Below are 23,422 nucleotides of genomic sequence, written 5' to 3' on the forward strand. Positions count from 1 at the left end.
AAAGACAGCATTGGTTTCCAGGGGAGCTACTGCAATATGCTTCCAGAGGGAGATAAGCAAAAACAACCATTAATAGATTTGTTAATGACCTCTGCTGGAAAACAGGACTTCTGGAACATGAGACATTCCACCCAATGACTCTGAGAGCATGCCTCACCTAGCACATGATGTTCTGGCATCCTTTGTAAAGCACAAGTGCCCCATATATAATAACAGATGGGAGCAAATAACAGAATTCCTGATGGGGGTCTGTGTGGAGAAAGATGGGAGTTCTTTGAATTGGTGAATTGTGACGGCTTTAAAATACAAAAGGCTCTTACCAAAACTATTTTTAATATTAATTCTTAACATTGTTTATCTTCATGTGCAGGCCCACATAGGGACTGCAGGCCTGCTGCAGACATTTTTTTCCTGGTGTATTTACAGCTCTACTGGGAGGGAGTGTTGCAGGTTCAGATCCTGGACATGGGCCAGTTTTTCACGTGTGATTGGGCCATATGCCCCTTTCTCCCTCATTTCCTTTTTGATGTGAGACGCATCTTCTGGTGTGGCCCCTGGGATGGAAAGGGGTCCATAGCCCCTGGGAGCATGCCAGAAGAGCATGTCAGCTGTGGGGTGTTGTGGCAGGCAACCACCTGGGGCAGCATGGGCCATTTGTGGAGGAGGCCAAGCCACCATCGCACTGCCCAAGGAGGCCTGGGCAGTCACAAGGCAGTGCAATAGCTGGGCGGGCTAGCACCTACCCACCTGAGGCCAGGGGACATTGTGAGGCGGCATGGAGGACAGGTGGTCTGGGTGGTGGGGAGAGCCAGGGCAGAGACCGCGTGTTTCCTGGGGATGGAGTGGCTGCCCTTCCGCCTTCTGGGGCCAGCGCGCAGACTGCGACACCAGGACAGGCCCAGGCGCTGCCCTCCAGGCCAAAGGGGGCCGGGGCCCTCCTGGGAGAAAAGTAAGGAGGGAGGGGGGAGGAGTCTGTGCGTGTTTGTGTGTGTGTTGGGGGGGGACGGAGTAGGTTGGGGAAGGAAGAGAGAAGAGGGGAAAGTGGGGAGGGAAGGGGTTTGCGTGTGTGTATGTTGGGGAGGGGGGAGGGGGATGGATTAAAGAGCTCTGGAGCAGGTACTGCAAAGAGTAGAGATGTTTTTTCCTTGTTCTGTGCTCAGTTAGTTTGAACTCATTTTTCTTCATTGAAGATTACTCTTTGCTCAACTTCAAACATGTTGTGATCCGCCCTGAGTTGGCTGAGACAGGCCAGAATAGAAGTCCAAATAAATAAATAGAGGTAGTCTCGTTTTTTATTCTGAAGAGGAAGGAAAAGGAAGATCGAGTCAGGACAGCAATGGCTTCCAAGGCCCTGTTCAAGAAGTGTACCAAGCATAACACCAGGGGGACTTGTAGAGCATGAACTTTGCCTCCTGTGTCTGGGAGAAGGTCATAATATGACCATGGGTCAAATCTGCCAGCACTTTTTGCCTAAGGCTAGTTCAGATAGGGCTTTCTGCCATAAGGTGGTGTTTTGGGGGGAGTCTCAGCTTCCCTTCCACTCAAACCAGTTACCGCCCTGGAACCTCTGAGTATGCTTGGAACAGCCTTAAAAGAGGCATGTTCCAGACCTGCGTCAGTTGGGTCAGTTCCAACAGGCCCAACATTGAATATTGTGCTAGGACAGGACAGGTCTCCTCAGTAACCCCAGAGTCGAAGAAAGTGGAAAAGAGAATGACCTCCCCAGCTTCAAATCAGACCAAATCTCAGGGGCTTTTCGCACACCTTCAAAATCGCACAATGGTTGCCAATTGAAAACGCTACTGATTTGCCATTATGCACAACGTCGTTGACAATCTGCCACACACCTGAAACCGATCCGCAAAAAGCGCTTCCTTGTAGCGCTTTCAGGGAAATCCCCAAAAGTGGATTCACCCTCCGGAAAGCGCTACACTCCTGCAACCAATCTGCAACACTAGCGGGAGAGTTCTGTGCGTTACCATTGTTGTGGTTTCTACAAAGTCCCTCCCCCTAGCTCTCTCCTCTGATCTTCCGGCGAAGCGATCGCCATTTTTTTTTCTCCGAGCGAGCGAAGTTCAACCCACCAGCAAGCCTGTTTAGAGGATTCCCCGGCTTCAGTCCCTCCCCAGAGCTGTTTATTCACTAAGCACAAACAACAGACAAGCCCGTTTGCTGATGTATTTTCCCTTTATTTTTTACACTGTTTTCGGCCGAAAATCGGGCCCGTGAGGGGGGGGATTTTTTTTTTCACTCGGGGGGAGCGTGGCAATAATGAAACGACAGCTCAAACACACCTGCCAGCTGATGGGTCTCTCCGTTGCAACGAATCAACACATATTCGTTGCAATGGGTGTGTTTTTAATAAAAAAAACAACCTTTCTTAAAGGGAAAGGGGCTGTTTGGGAGCATGCTAACGGCTGCCCATTGGCTGCTTGACGGCCAGGGGCGGGACGAGCTTGGCAATAGCGCTTCCTGTCTAGCGATTTTTGCTGAGACCGGAAGCTTGTGGGAAACGATAGAAACGCAACTGGATTCCACTACAAAGTCAGGTATGCATAATGACGAATTGCACTATTTTAAATGGTGATTTTTTGTTCAGTAAACAATTTGCTACAAGGATCCCGGTGCGGAAAGCCCCTCAGTACTTGGAGATGCTGGGAGAAGGACAGTGTTATCTCAGGAGCTGACTGCTAGCTCTGCCCTCTGCTGAGTAGGCCTTTGTGCCATAAAAGGCTCTTGCTTGCCAGAGGTAGGCAGTGCTTGATGGAGCTGGGAGAAGGAGAGCTGACTGCTGGCTCCACCTTCTGCTGAATACGCCTTTGCTTGCCAACAATACTAGAACTGAGGCCTCCAGACTGCACACAGTACTCCAGGTGTGGTCTGACCAGTGCTGTATACAATGGGACTATGACATCTTGTGATTTTGATGTGATGCTCCTGTTGATACCCTAAATGGCATTCGCCTTTTTTACCACAGCATCACACTGCCTGCTCATATATATATATCCCCTGCGGGGCTTTACGCTCAGCGGAGGAGAATCTCCTGATTGTTCCTGGCCCTAGAGAAGCGCGCCTGGCCTCGACCAGGGCCAGGGCCTTTTTGGTCCTGGCCCCTACCTGGTGGAACGAGCTCCCGGGTGAGCTGCGGGCCCTGCAGGATTTACCAGCTTTCCGCAGGGCCTGCAAGACGGAGCTCTTCCGCCGGGTTTTTGGTTGAGGCCGGGGTCAGCGAATGAGTGCCAACATTCCCCTCCCCCAGACCTAGCATCTCCTCCCCACCCTCCCTGCCGCTCTGATAGCAGGGGTGGGAATAATAAGTTCCACCATGTTGGGATTGTTTTAAAGTCTTTTAATGGGTATTTTAATGGGGATAGGACTGCTGTGACCCGCCACGAGCCTACGGGTAGTGGCGCGATATAAATCCAATTAATAATAATAATAATAATAATAATAATAATAATAATAATAATAATAATAATGTTTAGTTTACAATCCACAAGTACCCCAAGGTCTCATTCACACACAGTATTACCTAGAAGCGTATCCCCCATCCAGTAGGTATGCTTTTCATTTTTCTGCCCCAGATATAGAACTTTACCCTTATCTTTATTAAATTGCATCTTGTTCTCATTTGCCCATTTTTTCATTGTGTTCAGATCTCGTTGAAATTGGTCTCTATCTTCTGGAGTATTTGCCAGTCCTCCCAATTTGGTGTCATCTGCAAACTTGATGAGTAGTCCTTCCACCCCCTCATCTAGATCATTAATAAATATGTTTAAAAGTACCGGACCGAGCACCGAGCCCTGAGGTACCCCGCTACTCACCTCCCTCCAGTCTGATGAAACACCATTGACAACAACTCTTTGAGTGCAGTTCTCTAACCATTCCCTATCCACCTAACTATCTGAAAATCCAGATTGCAGTCCTTCAATAATCCATCAGAACAACATGGGGAACCTTATCAAAAGCTTTACTAAAATCATAAAATCATAGAATCATAGAGTTGGAAGGGGCCATACAGGCCATCTAGTCCAACCCCCTGCTCAACCCAGGATCAGATAAAGCATCCTAAAGCATCCAAGAGAAGTGTGTATCTAACCTTTGCTTCCCCCTTCAAGGATCGCTGCCTTGTTGTGGCAAGGGGGCTTGCGTAGTTCAGTGAAGCTATGAGCTATGCCGTGCAGGGCCACCCAAGACGGACAGGTCATAGCTGAGAGCTCTGACAAAAGGTGATCCACTGGAGAAGGAAATGGCAAACCACTCCAGTATCTTTGCCATGAAAACTCTATGGACAGTTCCAATAGGAATAACGATATGACGCCGGAAGATGAGCCCCTCAGGTCGGAAGGTGTCCAATATGCTACTGGGGATGAGCAGACGGCTAGTACGAGTAGCGCCAGAATGAATGAAGCGACTGGGCCTAAGCCGAAAGGACGCTCAGTTGTGGAAGTAACTGGTGGCGAAAAGACAGTCCGATGCTGTAAAGATTTTTATTCCATAGGAACCTGGAACGTCAGATCCATGAATCAAGGCAAGCTGGACGTGGTCAAACAAGAAATGACAAGACTGAACATCGACATTTTAGGAATCAGTGAACTAAAATGGACAGGAATGGGTGAATTTAATTCAGATGACCATCAGTTATACTACTGTGGACAAGAATCTCGCAGAAGAAATGGAGTAGCCTTCATAATCAATAAGAGAGTAGGAAAAGCAGTCTTGGGATACAATCCCCAAAATGACAGAATGATCTCAGTTCGAATCCAAGGCAAACCATTCAACATTACAGTGATCCAGGTCTATGCCCCAACCACTGCTGCTGAAGAGGATGAAGTTGATCAGTTCTATGAAGCCCTACAATACCTTCTAGAAGCAACGCCAAAAAATGATGTGCTTATCATCATGGGGGATTGGAATGCTAAAGTAGGAATCCAAAAGATAACCGGGATAACAGGCAAGTTTGGCCTTGGAGTACAAAATGAAGCAGGGCACAGGCTGGTAGAATACAATGGTCATAGCAAACACTCTTTTCCAACAACCCAAGAGACGACTCTACACATGGACATCACCAGACGGTCAACACAGAAATCAGATTGACTATGTGCTCTGCAGCCAAAGATGGAGAAGTTCTATCCAGTCAATAAAAACAAGACCAGGAGCTGATTGTTGTTCAGATCATGAGCTTCTTGTTGCAAAATTTAGGCTTAAATTGAAGAAAGTAGGGAAAAGCACTAGGCCACTCAGGTATGAACTAAATCATATCCCCGACGAATACACAGTAGAGGTGACAAATAGATTTAAGGAATTAGATCTGATAGACAGAGTGCCTGAAGAACTATGGACGGAGGTTCGCAACATTGTACAAGAGGTAGCAACTAAAACCATCCCAAAGAAAAACAAAAGCAAGAAATCAAAATGGCTGTCTGAGGAAGCTTTACAAATAGCTAAGGAGAGAAGGGAAGTGAAAGGCAAGGGAGAAAGAGAAAGATACAACCAATTGAATGCAGAATTCCAGAGAAAAGCTAGAAGAGATAAGAATGCCTTCTTAAATGAACAGTGCAAACAAATAGAAGAAAACAATAGAATGGGGAGGACCAGAGATCTTTTCAAGAAAATTGGAGATATGAAGAGAACGTTTCATGCAAAGTTGGGTATGATAAGGGACCAAAATGGTAGGGACATCACAGAAGTAGAAGAGATTAAACAAAGGTGGCAAAATTATACAGAACAACCATACAAGAGCGAGCTTAACATCCCTGATGACCACAGTGGGGTAGTTACTGACCTGGAACCAGACATCCTGGAATGTGAAGTCAAATGGGCCTTAGGAAGTCTGAGCAACAATAAAGCTAGTGGTGGTGACAGCATTCCAGTTGAACTATTCAAAATCTTAAAGGACGATGCAGTAAAAGTGCTACACTCAATATGCCAGCAAATTTGGAAAACTCAACAATGGCCACAGGATTGGAAAAGGTCAATTTACATTCCAATCCCAAAGAAGGGCAATGCCAAAGAATGTTCAAACTACCGCACCATTGCACTAATTTCTCATGCTAGCAAAGTTATGCTCAAAATCCTACAAGCTAGGCTCCAGCAATATGTGGACCGAGAACTTCCAGAAGTACAGGCAGGATTTCGAAGAGGCAGAGGAACTAGAGATCAAATTGCCAACATACGCTGGATCATGGAGAAAGCTAGGGAGTACCAGAAGAACGTCTACTTCTGCTTCATTGACTATGCTAAAGCCTTTGATTGTGTGGAGCACAACAAATTGTGGCAAGTTCTTAAAGAGATGGGAATACCAGAGCATCTTATTTGTCTCTTGAGAAATGTATATGCAGGTCAAGAAGCAACAGTGAGAACTGAACATGGAATCACTGATTGGTTCAAAATTGAGAAAGGAGTTTGGCAAGGCTGTATACTGTTGCCTTGCCTATTTAAGTTGTATGCGGAGCACATCATGAGAAAGGCGGGATTAGAGACATCACCCTGCCAACAAAAGTGCATTAAGTCAAGGCTATGGTATTCCCAGTTGCAATGTATGGCTGCGAAAGTTGGACCATAAGGAAGGCTGAACGTCAAAGAATTGAGGCTTTTGAACTAGGGTGCTGGAGAAGACTCTCGCGAGTCCCTTGGACAGCAAAGCGAACAAACCAGTCAGTCCTAGAGGAGATCAGCCCTGACTGCTCCTTAGAAGGCCAGATCCTGAAGATGAAACTCAAATACTTTGGCCACCTCATGAGAAGGAAGGACTCCCTGGAGAAGAGCCTAATGCTGGGAGCGATCGAGGGCAAAAGAAGGGGATGACAGAGAATGAGGTGGCTGGATGCTCAAAATCCTACAAGCTAGGCTCCAGCAATATGTGGACCGAGAACTTCCAGAAGTACAGGCAGGATTTCGAAGAGGCAGAGGAACTAGAGATCAAATTGCCAACATACGCTGGATCATGGAGAAAGCTAGGGAGTACCAGAAGAACGTCTACTTCTGCTTCATTGACTATGCTAAAGCCTTTGATTGTGTGGAGCACAACAAATTGTGGCAAGTTCTTAAAGAGATGGGAATACCAGAGCATCTTATTTGTCTCTTGAGAAATGTATATGCAGGTCAAGAAGCAACAGTGAGAACTGAACATGGAATCATTGACTGGTTCAAAATTGAAAAAGGAGTTCGGCAAGGCTGTATACTGTCGCCTTGCCTATTTAACTTGTATGCAGAGCACATCATGAGAAATGCGGGATTAGAGGAGTCACAAATTGGGATCAAGATTTCAGGGAGAAATATCAACAACCTCAGATATGCAGATGATACCACTCTAATGGCAGAAAGTGAAGAGGAACTAAAGAGCCTGTTGATGCGGGTGAAGGAGGAGACTGCTAAAGTTGGCTTGAAACTCAACATCAAGAAAACAAAGATCATGGCATCCGGCCCTCTCAATTCCTGGCAAATAGATGGGGAAGAAATGGAGATAGTGACAGATTTTATTTTCCTGGGCTCCAAGATCACTGCAGATGGGGACTGCAGCAAAGAAATTAAAAGACGCTTGCTCCTGGGGAGGAAAGCTATGGCAAATCTAGACAGCATCCTAAAAAGCAGAGACATCACCCTGCCAACAAAAGTGTGTTTAGTCAAGGCTATGGTCTTCCCAGTTGCAATGTATGGCTGCGAAAGTTGGACCATAAGGAAGGCCGAGCGTCAGAGAATTGAGGCTTTTGAACTCTGGTGCTGGAGAAGACTTTTCCGAGTCCCTTGGACTGCAAGGCGAACAAACCAGTAGTCCTAGAGGAGATCAACCCTGACTGCTCTTTAGAAGGCCAGATCCTGAAGATGAAACTCAAATACTTTGGCCACCTCATGAGAAGGAAGGACTCCCTGGAGAAGAGCCTAATGCTGGGAGCGATCGAGGGCAAAAGAAGGGGATGACAGAGAATGAGGTGGCTGGATGGAGTCACTGAAGCAGTAGGTGCAAACTTAAATGGACTCCGGGGAATGGTAGAGGACAGGAAGGCCTGGAGGATCATTGTCCATGGGGTTGCGATGGGTCAGACACAACTTCGCACATAACAACAACAACAAACCTTTGCTTGAAGACTGCCAGTGAGGGGGAGCTGACCACCTCCTTAGGCAGCCTAATTTACTGCTGAACTACTCTGTGAAAGTTTTTTTCCTGATATCTAACCTATATCGTTGTAGTTTAAACCCATTACTGCGTGTCCTTTCCTCTGCAGCCAATGGGAACAGCATCCTGCCCTCCAAATGACAACCTTTCAAATACTTAAAGAGGGCTATCATGTCCCCTCTCAAACTCATTTTCTCCAGGCTGAACATTCCCAAGTCCCTCAACCTATCTTCATAGGGCTTGGTCCCTTGGCCCAAGATCATCCTCATCGCTCTCCTCTGTACCCTTTCAATTTTATCTACTTCCTTCTTGAAGTGAGGCCTCCAAAACTGCACACAGTACTCCAGGTGTGGTCTGACCAGTGCCGTATACAATGGGACTGACATCTTGTGACTTTGATGTGATGCCTGTTGATACAGCTCAAAATGACATTTGCCTTTTTTACCGCTGCATCACACTGCCTGCTCATGTTTAGTTTACAATCCAAGGTCTCGTTCACACACAGTGTTACCTAGAAGCGTATCCCCCATCCAGTAGGTATGCTTTTCATTTTTCTGACCCAGATGCAGAACTTTATACTTATCTTTATTAAATTGCATCTTGTTTTCATTTGCCAATTTTTCCAAGTAAACGACATCAACTGGATTTCCACGATCCAGCAAACCTGTCACTTGGTCAAAAAAGGAAACCAGCTTGGTCTGACAGGACCTGTTGGAGACAAATCCATGCTGACTTCCTTGGATCACCAAATTGTCCTCCAGACGTTTGCAGATCGCTCCCTTTAATATCTGCTCCATTATCTTCCCCACAACAGAGGTCAGACTCACTGGCCTGTAGTTTCCTGGATCATCCTTCCTCCCTTTTTTGAAGATCAGATCTCAGAAGCTGAGTGGGGTCAGCCCCAGTCAGTCTTTAGATGGGAGAGCACCAAGCAATCCCAGTTATGTGGAGGCAAGTAATGGCAAACCACCTCTGAACCTCCTTAGCCTTGAAAATGCCACCAGGGGTTGCCAGAAGTCAGCTATAACTTCACAGCAAAAAAGATAAGTATAATCATCCTAACTTTTTCTCATCTCCCCTTTCCATGGCATTCAAATGCACATTCACCAGGTTGTGGATGTGATGAGGAATGTATTTAGAGTATTTCTATGCCAGCTCTTCAGCTCAAGGCAGTTTACAATGTGGTGGGTTCTCCATCTTTGGAGATTTTTAAAGAGAGGCTGGAGAGCCATCTGATGGAGAGGCTGATTCTGTGAAGGATCAAGGGGGTGGCAGGTGACAGTAGGTGAGCGATTGGGATGTGAGTGTCCTGCATAGTGCAGGGATTGGACTAGATGAACCATGAGGTCCCTTCCAAATCTATTATTCTATGATTCTATGATTCTAAAAATAAAAACCAGTCTAAAACTCAAATATTAAAGATAAAAGCCATTCTGGGAGGGGAGGAAAGCAAAAATCTATTGTTTTCCATTACATTTCAGATTCCATTGTTGATTCCAAGCTTGCAGGAGGAGTGCATGAAAGAATCCCCTGGCGATTTTTGGACGGGTCTCTGTCCCAACTGGGCCTGCACCTTTAAGCAAAGTGCAGGCCACCTTCAAGCCAGCAGCTCATAGAAGGAAAATTGTTCTTAAGTTCAGGCCACCGTAAGCGCAAAGTTGGGTTCAAACCAGAAAGTAGTCCCTGGTTGCATGTCCATCAGTGGACATCCCTTAGGTCGGTGGCCCCCTGGCACCGGGCCGCGGCTCCCTCTCCCCGCCCCCCCAGTAAGAAACTTCCCAGGCTGATTAGCTTGCGGCCTGGCAAGCTTCTTTTTGTGGGGGGGAGGGAAGCATGGCCACGAATGTGCATTCGCGGCCACAAACACACATGCGCAGCACTCGCACATGCACATTGCGCATGCGCACCATCCGCAGCAGGGCAATCGCCCTCCCTGCCGCCACCGGTCCGCAGACTTAAATAGGTTGCGGACCACTGCCTTAGGTGATGTGTTGGGGTATTACATGGAATGTCCTATCTGACCAGAGCTACCAAGGCCTAGTTTTTGCACAGTGCCTTCAGCTTTGTTCAAGGAATAAACTGAAGGGAACAAGCTCCAATCTTCCCTTCTGGCCTGGTCTCTGCCTCCACTGAGGCTGCGTACAAAGGAAGGATTCAGGGGGCCCTTTGTAATTTTGGCCAGCCAGAGTTGCTCAAGGCAGCCTTGTAGCCCCTCACCTCATCCCAACTGCAAATCAGAAACATCTACAACAGGAGCTGAATGGATGGCTTAAATTATGCCGTTTGGTCAAGGTATGCTCTGGGTGCACAAGAAAATGAGTCACAACTCTCCTTTGCGGTCATTCCTCTGGGCCTTGAATATATGTATATCATTACCGGTGTCATAGTGCACCTCCTGGACAGAAAATATCCCCCTCAACATCCTCAGGAAGTTCTGATCTCGCTTGTACCGCATGCGGCAAGCAAGCAGGATCACAGTATGGTCTGTGCACAGGTGGTCCAGCGTCTGAAGAAGAGCTGGAAATGTTTCTTCCAGGTAAACAATGTCTGCCCCCAAGATGAAGTCATATTCTCCCGCAGAGAAGTTCATCAAGTTTTGTCCCCATGTCAGTTCTTTCACTACAGCTCTTGACTGGGCCTCCGCGGGTAAATTTGCTTGTACGTTTGACTTGAGAAATGCCAAGGAAGCTTCTTTGTCCGTGATTGTAACTTGAGCGCCTAATGGACGGGAGAGGCAGGGGGAATGAAGAAAAATTAACATACAAAAGATAAATCGCTCCAGTCCAGCACAATTTTCATAACTCAGTAATTAATTTCCAAGTAAACCCTTAGAAGCATTTTTAGCATTTGTAAATTGGCATTCAGAATTGTTATTTTTATTGATTGACTGAACCAACATTACTTGTCAGCGGCAAACTATATACAGCAACAAATATTCTGATATTCAGAACATGCTTCTGTATCTTTCCGACCTACTGAAATTCGGAGAAGCATAGCATTAACTAAATTATAGCTGGAAGCCAGCCAACAACCATGTCATTTCCCAAAAAGCTTCTGCGGTCGCAGTATCAAAAGTTACAGCAATCCTTATAAATACAGGAGGAATATGGAGTGAATATTTAAACAGGAGGGGAAGGGCTGTGGCTCAATGGCAGAGCATCTGAGGGGTATTCAAAAGGTCCCAGGTTCAATTCCTGGCATCGCCAGTAAAAGGACCAAGTGGTAGGTGATGTGAAAGACATCTCTCATAGCAAATGTCATTGCTGCACAAACTTAGCGGACCAGAGTGAATGAGAAGTGTTGTGCATGCAAAGTCTCCTGGAGAAGCTCCTGTGTCTTGCCAGCTGGATGACGAAATCAGGGTGGCCACACTAGAGCCGGATATCCCACAGGAAAAACTTACCCAATAACGCCACTACTATTCCTAGCAAGCCAGTTCCGGCTCCTAATTCAATTACAGAGCGCCCTCGGAGGTCCACGTCTCCAGTCTCCAAGTAGGTGCAAAGGACAACAGCCTGCATCAAGAGAGACAAAGCAGCTAATGAAATGAAAAGGCAGGTTGGAGCTTTGTGACACCAGCACTGGATCACACGGGATGCTCGCAGAAAGGCCGGGAATTCTGTCATATCAATTGTGATTGATTATTAGAGCTGGCCAATGTTGCCAGGCCTGTGATGCTTCCCAGTTCCTGTTTCTGCTTTTCACCTCAAGTCTGAATTTTTTAGTCTGTAGTTGATGACTTTCGGTTCTCACACCAAAGCTTCACTGAGTTATCGTCCTCCTCCCACCAACTTCCTGTGCTTCCCTGTGCTTTATTCTTGGATTGTAGAATTGTCTGGTCTCCCTTTGAAACCAGAGTCAGCAGCTTCCCAAGGGAAGGAAGGAAGGAAGGAAGGGAATGTGCTTGTGTTTTATATATGCAAACCCTTGTGTGTAACTCCAGTTCTGCCTATGTCGTTGTTGGATGTCTATGCTTCCGAATAAAGAGACTTTCTGAAATAGAAGTTTTACTTGTCTGAAGTTAAGCACTCTGACACTGGTGATACCTGCAGGGACCATTATGGTCCCTCCGGACCCAGAGACTTCAAGTTCACCCCTCTGTACTATGGAAAGAACTCTTCCCTGCTTCCCACGCCTAATACTTTCTCCTCTTGAAACAGCAAACTCCAAAATAGTCCCCTCACACACACACAAATATATTTTTAAAATAATTCATGAAGCTGCTGTCTAGGAACTCAGAGGCACTTCACAAAGTATTGTTTGGTTTGCAAAAGGGCAGGGGGGGGAGGCAGGAGAGAACACCATGTTTGACTTCTGTGAACATCAATTAGCAGAGGAAATTAATGAGGCTCTAGAGCAGGGGTGGGCAAACAGTGGCTCTCCAGATGTCCATTGATACAATTCCCATAAGCCCTTGCTGGGGATGGGAATTGTAGTCCATGGAGCTTACCCCTGCTCACCCCTGCTCTAGGGGAATTAGCATATAATAAAATGACGTGCTTATCATCATGGGGAATTGGAATGCTAAAGTAGGAAGCCAAAAGATTACTGGGATAACAGGCAAGTTTGACCATTGAGTACAAAATGAAGCAGGGCACAGACTGGTGGAATTTTGTCAAGAGAATACAATGGTCATAGCAATCACTCTTTTCCAACAACCCAAGAGACAACTCTACGCATGGACATCACCAGACGGTCAACACAGAAATCAGATTGACTATGTGCTCTGCAGCCAAAGATGGAGAAGTTCTAGACAGTCAGTAAAACAAGACCAGGAGCCGATTGTGGTTCCGACCATCAGCTTCTTGTTGCAAAATTTAGGCTCAAATTGAAGAAAGTAGGGGAAAGCACTAGGCCACTTAGGTATGAACTAAATCTTATCCCTGACGAATATACAGTAGAGGTGACAAATAGATTTAAGGAATTAGATCTGATAGACAGAGTGCCTGAAGAACTATGGATGGAGGTACTGTCAAGGGCCCCCCTTCAAGGATCGCTGCCTTGTTGTGGCAAGGGGGCTTGCGTAGTTCAGTGAAGCTATGAGCTATACCGTGCAGGGCCACCCAAGACGGACAGGTCATAGCTGAGAGCTCTGACAAAAGGTGATCCACTGGAGAAGGAAATGGCAAACCACTCCAGTATCTTTGCCATGAAAACTCTATGGACAGTTCTAATAGGCATAACGATATGACGCTGGAAGATGAGCCCCTCAGGTCGGAAGGTGTCCAATATGCTACTGGGGATGAGCAGACGGCTAGTACGAGTAGTGCCAGAATGAATGAAGCGACTGGGCCAAAGCCGAAAGGATGCTCAGTTGTGGAAGTAACTGGTGGCGAAAAGACAGTCCGATGCTGTAAAGATTTTTATTCCATAGGAACCTGGAACGTCAGATCCATGAATCAAGGTAAGCTGGACGTGGTCAAACAAGAAATGTCAAGACTGAACATCGACATTTTAGGAATCAGTGAACTAAAATGGACAGGAATGGGTGAATTTAATTCAGATGACCATCAGGTATACTACTGTGGACAAGAATCTCGCAGAAGAAATGGAGTAGCCTTCATAATCAATAAGAGAGTAGGAAAAGCAGTCTTGGGATACAATCCCCAAAATGACAGAATGATCTCAGTTCGAATCCAAGGCAAACCATTCAACATCACAGTGATCCAGGTCTATGCCCCAACCACTGCTGCTGAAGAGGATGATGTTGATCAGTTCTATGAAGCCCTACAACACCTTCTAGAAGCAACACCAAAAAATGATGTGCTTATCATAATGGGGGATTGGAATGCTAAAGTAGGAAGCCAAAAGATAACCGGGATAACAGGCAAGTTTGGCCTTGGAGTACAAAATGAAGCAGGGCACAGGCTGGTAGAATTTTGTCAAGAGAATACAATGGTCATAGCAAACACTCTTTTCCAACAACCCAAGAGACGACTCTACACATGGACATCACCAGACGGTCAACACAGAAATCAGATTGACTATGTGCTCTGCAGCCAAAGATGGAAAAGTTCTATCCAGTCAATAAAAACAAGACCCGGAGCTGATTGTGGTTCAGATCATGAGCTTCTTGTTGCAAAATTTAGGCTTAAATTGAAGAAAGTAGGGAAAAGCACTAGGCCACTCAGGTATGAACTAAATCATATCCCCGACAAATACACAGTAGAGGTGACAAATAGATTTAAGGAATTAGATCTGATAGACAGAGTGCCTGAAGAACTATGGACTGAGGTTCACAACATTGTACAAGAGGTAGCAACTAAAACCATCCCAAAGAAAAAGAAATGCAAGAAATCAAAATGGCTGTCTGAGGAAGCTTTACAAATAGCTAAGGAGAGAAGGGAAGTGAAAGGCAACGGAGAAAGAGAAAGATACACCCAATTGAATGCAGAATTTCAGAGAAAAGCTAGAAGAGATAAGAATGCCTTCTTAAATGAACAGTGCAATCAAATAGAAGAAAACAATAGAATGGGGAGGACCAGAGATCTTTTCAAGAAAATTGGAGATATGAAGAGAACGTTTCATGCAAAGTTGGGTATGATAAGGGACCAAAATGGTAGGGACCTCACAGAAGCAGAAGAGATTAAACAAAGGTGGCAAAATTATACAGAACAACTATACAAGAGCGAGCTTAACATCCCTGATGACCACAGTGGGGTAGTTACTGACCTGGAGCCAGACATCCTGGAATGTGAAGTCAAATGGGCCTTAGGAAGTCTGAGCAACAATAAAGCTAGTGGTGGTGACAGCATTCCAGTTGAACTATTCAAAATCTTAAAAGACGATGCAGTAAAAGTGCTACACTAAATATGCCAGCAAATTTGGAAAACTCAACAATGGCCACAGGATTGGAAAAGGTCAGTTTACATTCCAATCCCAAAGAAGGGCAATGCCAAAGAATGTTCAAACTACCGCACCATTGCACTAATTTCTCATGCTAGCAAAGTTATGCTCAAAATCCTACAAGCTAGGCTCCAGCAATATGTGGACCGAGAACTTCCAGAAGTACAGGCAGGATTTCGAAGAGGCAGAGGAACTAGAGATCAAATTGCCAACATACGCTGGATCTTGGAGAAAGCTAGGGAGTACCAGAAGAACGTCTACTTCTGCTTCATTGACTATGCTAAAGCCTTTGATTGTGTGGAGCACAACAAATTGTGGCAAGTTCTTAAAGAGATGGGAATACCAGAGCATCTTATTTGTCTGTTGAGAAATTTATATGCAGGTCAAGAAGCAACAGTGAGAACTGAACATGGAATCACTGACTGGTTCAAAATTGAGAAAGGAGTTCGGCAAGGCTGTATACTGTCGCCTTGCCTATTTAACTTGTATGCAGAGCACATCATGAGAAATGCGGGATTAGAGGAGTCACAAATTGGGATCAAGATTGCAGGGAGAAATATCAACAACCTCAGATATGCAGATGATACCACTCTAATGGCAGAAAGTGAAGAGGAACTAAAGAGCCTGTTGATGCGGGTGAAGGAGGAGAGTGCAAAAGTTGGCTTGAAACTCAACATCAAGAAAACAAAGATCATGGCATCCGGCCCTCTCAATTCATGGCAAATAGATGGGGAAGAAATGGAGATAGTGACAGATTTTATTTTCCTGGGCTCCAAGATCACTGCAGATGGGGACTGCAGCAAAGAAATTAAAAGACGCTTGCTCCTGGGGAGGAAAGCTATGGCAAATCTAGACAGCATCCTAAAAAGCAGAGACATCACCCTGCCAACAAAAGTGCGTTTAGTCAAGGCTATGGTATTCCCTGTCGCAATGTATGGCTGCGAAAGTTGGACCATAAGGAAGGCCGAGCGTCAAAGAATTGAGGCTTTTGAACTCTGGTGCTGGAGAAGACTCTTGCGAGTCCCTTGGATTGCAAGGCAAACAAACCGGTCAGTCCTAGAGGAGATCAACCCTGACTGCTCTTTAGAAGGCCAGATCCTGAAGATGAAACTCAAATACTTTGGCCACCTCATGAGAAGGAAGGACTCCCTGGAGAAGAGCCTAATGCTGGGAGCGATTGAGGGCAAAAGAAGAAGGGGACGACAGAGAATGAGGTGGCTGGATGGAGTCACTGAAGCAGTAGGTGCAAACTTAAATGGACTCCGGGGAATGGTGGAGGACAGGAAGGCCTGGAGGATCATTGTCCATGGGGATGCGATGGGTCGGACACGACTTCGCACATAACAACAACAACTGTCAAGGGCAGACAAAACTCACAACCAGGCTTCTATAGAAAGAAAGCTTTAATTGGAAGTAGATCTTAACCCTTAAACATCTGAAGTCAAGACTGTTCAATATTGGGGATGCAAGCAGTTATCAATACAATTCTCCCGCCGAAACCAGGCCTGTTCCCAACGGGAATGTGCCATCCCTCACCCAGGTGCCATCCCAGGATTCCTGCCAAAGTGTCTAAGTTGGCAGAGAGCAAGGGACTGATCCTGACAGGTTCGCAACATTGTACAAGAGGTAGCAACTAAAGCCATCCCAAAGAAAAATAAATGCAAGAAAGCAAAATGGCTGTCTGAGGAAGCTTTACAAATAGCTGAGGGGAGAAGGGAAGTGAAAGGTGAAGGTTGTTGTAAGGTGCGAAGTCGTGTCCGACCCATCGCGACCCCATGGACAATGATCGCGACCCCATGGACAATGTTCAGCCTGGAGAAAATGAGTTTGAGAGGGGACATGATAGCCCTCTTTAAGTATTTGAAAGGTTGTCATTTGGAGGACAAGATGCTCTTCCCATTGGCTGCAGAGGAAAGGACACGCAATAATGGGTTTAAACTACAAGTACAACGATATAGGCTAGATATCAGGAAAAAAACTTTCACAGAGTAGTTCAGCAGTAAATTAGGCTGCCTAAGGAGGTGGTGAGCTCCCCCTCACTGGCAGTCTTCAAGCAAAGGTTTGTTGTTGTTGTTATGTGCGAAGTCGTGTCCGACCCATCGCGACCCCATGGACAATGATCCTCCAGGCCTTCCTGTCCTCTACCATTCCCCGGAGTCCATTTAAGTTTGCACCTACTGCTTCAGTGATTCCATCCAGCCACCTCGTTCTCTGTCGTCCCCTTCTTCTTTTGCTCTCACTCGCTCCCAGCATTAGGCTCTTCTCCGGGGAGTCCTTCCTTCTCATGAGGTGGCCAAAGTATTTGAGTTTCATCTTCAGGATCTGGCCTTCTAAAGAGCAGTCAGAGCTGATCTTCTCTAGGACTGACAGGTTTGTTCGCCTTGCAGTACAAGGGACTCGCAAAAGTCTTCTCCAGCACCAGAGTTCAAAAGCCTCAATTCTTTGACGCTCGGCCTTCCTTATGGTCCAACTTTCGCAGCCATACATTGCAACTGGGAATACCATAGCCTTGGCTAAATGCACTTTTGTTGGCAGGGTGATGTCTCTGCTTTTTAGGATGCTGTCTAGATTTGCCATAGCTTTCCTCCCCAGGAGCAAGCATCTTTTAATTTCTTTGCTGCAGTCCCCATCTGCAGTGATCTTGGAGCCCAGGAAAATAAAATCTGTCACTATCTCCATTTCCTCCCCATGTATTTGCTAGGAATTGAGAGGGCCGGATGCCATGATCTTTGTTTTCTTGATGTTGAGTTTCAAGCCAACTTTTGCACTCTCCTCCTTCACCCGCATCGACAGGCTCTTTAGTTCCTATTCACTTTTTGCCATTAGAGTGGTAACATCTGCATATCTGAGGTTGTTGATATTTCTCCCTGCAATCTTGATCCCAATTTGTGACTAATCCCACCTTTCTCATGATGTGCTCCACATACAAGTTAAATAGGCAAGGTGACAGTATACAGCCTTGCCGAACTCCTTTCTCACTTTTGAACCAGTCAGTGATTCCATGTTCAGTTCTCACCGTTGCTTCTTGACCTGCATATAAGTTTCTCAAGAGACAAATAAGATGCTCTGGTATTCACAGGTGAAGGAGGAGAGTGCAAAGGTGAAGGAGGAGAGTGCAAAAGTTGGCTTGAAACTCAACATCAAGAAAACAAAGATCATGGCATCCGGCCGTCTCAATTACTGGCAAACAAATGGGGAAGAAATGGAGGTCGTAACAGATTTTATTTTCCTGGGCTCCAAGATCACTGCAGATGGGGACTGCAGCAAAGAAATTAAAATATGCTTGCTGCTAGGGAGGAAAGCTATGGCAAATCTAGACAGCATCCTAAAAAGCAGAGATATCACCCTACCAACAAAAGTGCATCTAGTCAAGACTATGGTCTTCCCAGTTGCAATATATGGCTGTGAAAGTTGGACCATAAGGAAGACTGAGCGTCAAAGAATTGAGGCTTTTGAACTCTGGTGCTGGAGAAGACTCTTGTGAGTCCCTTGGACAGCAAGGTGGACAAACCGGTTAGTCCTAGAGGAGATCAGCACTGACTGCTCTTTAGAAGGCCAGATCCTGAAGATGAAGCTCAAATACTTTGGCTACCTCATGAAAAGGAAGGACTCCCTGGAGAAGAGCCTAATGCTGGGAGTGACTGAGGGCAAAAGCATGAGGTGGCTGGATGGAGTCACTGAAGCAGTCGGTGAGAGCTTAAATGGAATCTGGGAAATGGTAGAGGACAGGAAGGCCTGGAGGATCATTGTCCACGGGATCGTGATGGGTCGGACACGACTTCGCACATAACAACACCAACAACTTAAGTTCCAGAAACAGTCCAATCAAAGCCGGAGAATGACCATCAAGATGAGGACGCATGAAACACACAAAGCAGCCTTTTGCTGAATTGGGCCATAGCCCCATCAAGATCACATCACCTGATCTTTTTAATTGAAACAACAGCGGTAAGGACAAAAAAAGGAAGGGAAAGACTGTTGTGTAATTCAAGTAATAAATAGGTGATATGTTTAAACCCGATCTGGTTATCCCAGGCTAACCAGATCTTATCAGGTCTGGGAAGCTAAGGAGAGTCGTCCCTAGTTAATCTATCCCATCTAGACCTCCAGGTAATACCAAAGTCGTGACATGGAAACAGGCAATGGCAAACCACCTCTGATCGTCTCGCGGTTTGAAAGCCCTATGGAGTTGCTACAAGTCCACTGTGATTTGATGGCACTTTCCTCCACCACCACCACCCCTTAGTTTCAAAGGTCTCAGCTAACTGCATCAGATCTCCTCTGGGATGCACACACACCTCTGTACTCCTGAGCCCAACAAGCATACCTGCTGCCCTTTGAAGAGAGGCCAACACAAGTTCACTGGATGGCAACCTACCGCATCCCAGACCACAGCAGCCACCCCAAGCTGTTTCCAATTCTGCTTGATCTGGATTGTATGGTTGGCAAAAGAGTACTCCGAGGACGGCTTGTGCAGCTTCTGCATCCCCCAGAGATGCGTATCGTCATAAGGAATCAGGGCCATATTCTTCCACTCGCAGGCCAGGGAAAACTGCAGAGTCCCAAAAGAGCAAGGCATTGTGAAGCAGCAAAAACCAGCATCTAATCCAAGATTGTCCTCTTTTTGGCTTTTAATTTATTCTGGTGGTTTACTCTCTCCACCCCAAGCCTCAGAACTAACTGAAGATTTTAAACATTAGAAGTAAGAAACTTTACATCTGTTTTCCTTTAGATGTTGATATGATCTGAATTACAACACAGCCCCAAACGGATCTAATTTTTTTCAAGTGTTACATTTGACTGGGCCACCAATGAGAAAAATATTAAATTCTAGGATACAGTTATACATAGGTGAGATCAAGCATCTACCACAACTCTGTTTCTCTCAAAGAGCTGCATTATTGTTTACATGGCCTAACAAGTCTATCAGCTTGTGAGAGAGGTTGCCAATAACATCTGCAGGGCCCCTGCGCCCTCCCTCCCTCCCAGAAATCCACTCATGTGTTCTGCCCCTGGACCTGTTTGCACTGATATAGTTACCTCTGTTACAGTAATTAATGTTAATATTATTATTGTGTTATCTATAACTTATGGAAAAACTAAATTCCTTGTATTCTTTTCTATGTTTTATGTAAACTGCCCTGAGCCTCAGGGAAGGGCAGTAAATGAGTGAGTGAGTGAGTGAATAATTCTGGCTTCATAGAATCTCTTTTCAAATCCAGGTCAGCTGCATAGTTTGCATCCATAAACTGCACAGGTTTGAATGAGCTGTTCTTTTATTTTGTAATCCAATTGCCCACACCATTTGTCTGCACACTTTATACACTTTATTGCCTTGGTTTAATGCCTTAATCCAGCAAAAATGGCTGACTATACATGAAGAGCCTCTTGTGGTGCAGAGTGGTAAGGCAGCGGTCATGCAGTCTGAAAGCTCTGCCAATGAGGCTGGGAGTTCGATCCCAGCAGCCGGCTCAGGGTTGACTCAGCCTTCCATCCTTCTGAGGTAGGTAAAATGAGTACCCAGCTTGCTGGGGGGTAAACGGTAATGACTGGGGAAGGCACTGGCAAACCACCCCGTATTGAGTCTGCCATGAAAACGCTAGAGGGCGTCACCCCAAGGGTCAGATATGACTCAGTGCTTGCACAGGGGATACCTTTACCTTTATACATGGTAATAAATATGTAAACATTACACTTCTGCACAGTGAAAATACCCAGGCATCTCCTATAATCCAGTGGTCCCCAACCCCCGATCCGGGGACCGGTACCTCCTCGTCCTCCTCTCCGGCTGCTGCCTCAGGGGCTGCCCTGCCACTGGCTCACCTTTGGTGCTCTCCAGCAGCAGCCATGGCTGGGGCTCCTCCTCGGCATGGCACTGCGCAGCTGCTGCTGGCAGCACCCCCAATGGGTGGCAGGAAGTCAGGGGTGCCGGCGGGAAAGCAAGTGGACCAGGGGCTTAGGTGATGGTGGCGACGTCCCTCGGCAAAAGACTACCCCCCCCCAGGCCTCAATAAAATTGTCAAGCATTGATCGGTCCCCAGTGATAAAAAGGTTGGGGACCACTGCTATAATCAAATTATGATCATACTTTTTGATGACCTTTAGGCAAATCATTCTCTCCTCAACTAGAGCGCTACATAAGCACCACTGACTGCTTAAGGCAGGCTTTCTCAACCAGGGTATTGTGAAACGCCCCTGGAAGAGTTTTTCAAATGGGTGGGAGTTAATTAATTTTAATATATATTTAATATATTTTTTAAATTCCTTAAACATTTATTGGGTGATATGACAATACATGGTCATGTTGGCCCCCTCTTCCCCTCCCAGAATGGCCAATGATGGGCCTGGAGGGGGTGGGCAGAGGCTCCAGGTGGACATGTACATAGCTACGCTTCCCAACCATATAATGCACAATTGCTCCACTTCTGGGGTTTCTTGAAGCCTGAAGAAAATTTCAACAGTAAAAAAGTTGAGAAAGGCTGGCTTAAGGAGAGGTGAAAGAACAGATTTGCTCACCACAATGGTGCTCTTAGCCAAAGTTTCAACAGTCTGATACCACTGGTCTTTTAACCCATGTGCCAGGAACATCAGGAAAGCTGTAAGTGCCACAGAACACCCACTTTTTTCCTGCCTTTGGAAAGGATTGGCTGCTAGACAGCATTACCACAAATTCTTCCTCACTTACACAACTGCTCAAAAAAAAGACAAGAAGGGAAGAAGATTCCTTCTTAAATCTTCATATTATGTTTGGTTTATGTTACTTCTTTCCCAGATCTCTTGTTCTACTGCCCAATATCCTGGCTTTGACACATCACAGTTCTGGTTCCTCCTTTTCCTGTCACATCACTGTGGGTTCTACACTGCCACCTGGGGGGCTTGAGTGAGTCTTGTCTAGAAGAGTTAAAGATCATTATTCCATGCATTTCTTGAGAAAGTGCAGGCCTTTCTTTAAAAATATGCGGAATTTTTCACTATTATTCCCACAATAAGCTAAAATATAGGGTGTTGCAGTCATAGAAAACTGTACCAGAAGTACACCCACAGTCGCATCCGCTTCATTCCCTTCTCCCCTTTAATGCTCTTTTATGGGGAGACAGGGACACCAGGATCACCCTGGACACTGGCAGGAAACAGGGAAGGGTTGCCAGCTCCAAACTGGAAAACGGGTCTGCTATTCAGAGGCCAAACTGTGACTCTCCAGATGTCCACGGACTACAATTCCCCTCAGACTCAGGGGAATTGTAGTCCATAGACATCTGGAGAGCCACAGTTTGGCCACCCCGACCTAGAGTCCACCCTCCAGCCCTGCAACCCTAAGTCTGTGTGCGCTCCCTTTGGATAGGGCGCTGAGCATGTGGAGGGCGGGAAGGGCTCTTTCCTGCGTCAAATGCGGGACCAACGCCTGCCTCCTGTCCGCCCACCCCCCATCCCGTAGCTAGGATACCAGGCAGGCAAGGCTTCCTCCACCGGCTTGCTCACGCGCAGAGGCCCCCAAACGATCCTCCGCTTGCCCCGCGAGGCTGGAAAAAGCACACGAGACACGAGGATCCCCGCGCCTGGGTCAACTTTCGTTGCATTTCCGGCAACAACAAAGAAACCGGAAGCGACTTTCTACCCCCCTATCTCTATGGTGAAAGACCGCGCCCGTGAAAGCAAGTTCCGTTTAAGGCCGGAAGTGGCCCTTTCGGCTCTCGCTTGCCGTGCTGACGTCACTGGGAACTGAGCTGACTTGAGTAGGCGTAACGCCCCCTGCCGCCAGCGCTCTGGCACTGCACCTTCTCGAGGGCTTGCCTTGCCCGGGCGCATTCAGAGCACTTTGCGCGGTTCTTGCTCCCCGCAGGTGCTCCCTGACTTCTCACGTTGCGGGCCCATCTAGCATAGGGTCGGTTTCCAGATGTCCTCCCTTTAGAGGTCACCCTCTTTTTTTGGTGTCAGTCCTCTTTTGGGCTTTTAAAGGGTGAAAATGTCCTCTTCTGGAGCGGGAAGGTTAAGAATATTCCTAGTGAGTAGCAACGGGCACGGGTTAAATAGTGGGGGTATTTAAATTGAAATTTGACAAAGTGGTCACTGTAGCAGGCAGTTACTTTTGCTTTTCAAAATATGGTGACCCTAGCCTATAGCAATAATAAAAATGAAAAGAGGCAGACACATGATGCAAATGAAACACAAGCATGGAAGTTGCCACATGCAAAAACAAACAACACGTCTCAAAGCTCACGGTTAGCTTCCAGATTAAGTGCAAGGAAGCCCAATTGTCTCAGGCATAAACACTACCACCACGGGGGTATCTGGCTATATGGACTCTGTTCTAAGGCCCTAGGCCATCTAGGCTCCTAGTTATGTTCGAGACACCACAGACTTTCTGAGGAAAATACAATCTTTGAACAATCTTCCAGAGAATGCCATTTTAGCCACAATGGATGTGGAGTCCCTGTATACCAACATCCCACACAAAGATGG

At 46.3% G+C, this 23,422-nt stretch overlaps 1 protein-coding gene across 5 annotated transcripts; it reads right to left on the bottom strand.

The window, feature by feature from the left end:
• Positions 1-8,684: 8,684 nt before the first annotated feature.
• Positions 8,685-22,564, bottom strand: METTL21A (methyltransferase 21A, HSPA lysine). Of its 5 annotated transcripts, none has more exons than XM_077319260.1 (5): positions 22,407-22,563; positions 21,479-21,651; positions 19,341-19,514; positions 11,520-11,631; positions 8,685-10,834 (listed from the first exon to the last, which is right to left on the bottom strand). In XM_077319260.1, the coding sequence occupies exons 2-5, from the start codon at positions 21,548-21,550 to the stop codon at positions 10,437-10,439; spliced, it is 756 nt and encodes a 251-aa protein (XP_077175375.1). In that variant the 5' UTR covers positions 21,551-21,651; positions 22,407-22,563; the 3' UTR covers positions 8,685-10,436. The 5 variants fall into 5 exon arrangements, with proteins under 5 accessions (XP_077175375.1, XP_077175377.1, XP_077175379.1 ...); XM_077319262.1 differs by having other exon boundaries at positions 22,442-22,537; XM_077319264.1 differs by lacking the exon at positions 21,479-21,651 and having other exon boundaries at positions 22,407-22,564.
• Positions 22,565-23,422: the final 858 nt, after the last annotated feature.

This window comes from Paroedura picta, chromosome 2, assembly GCF_049243985.1.
Source record: "Paroedura picta isolate Pp20150507F chromosome 2, Ppicta_v3.0, whole genome shotgun sequence".
Taxonomy (NCBI): domain Eukaryota; kingdom Metazoa; phylum Chordata; class Lepidosauria; order Squamata; family Gekkonidae; genus Paroedura; species Paroedura picta.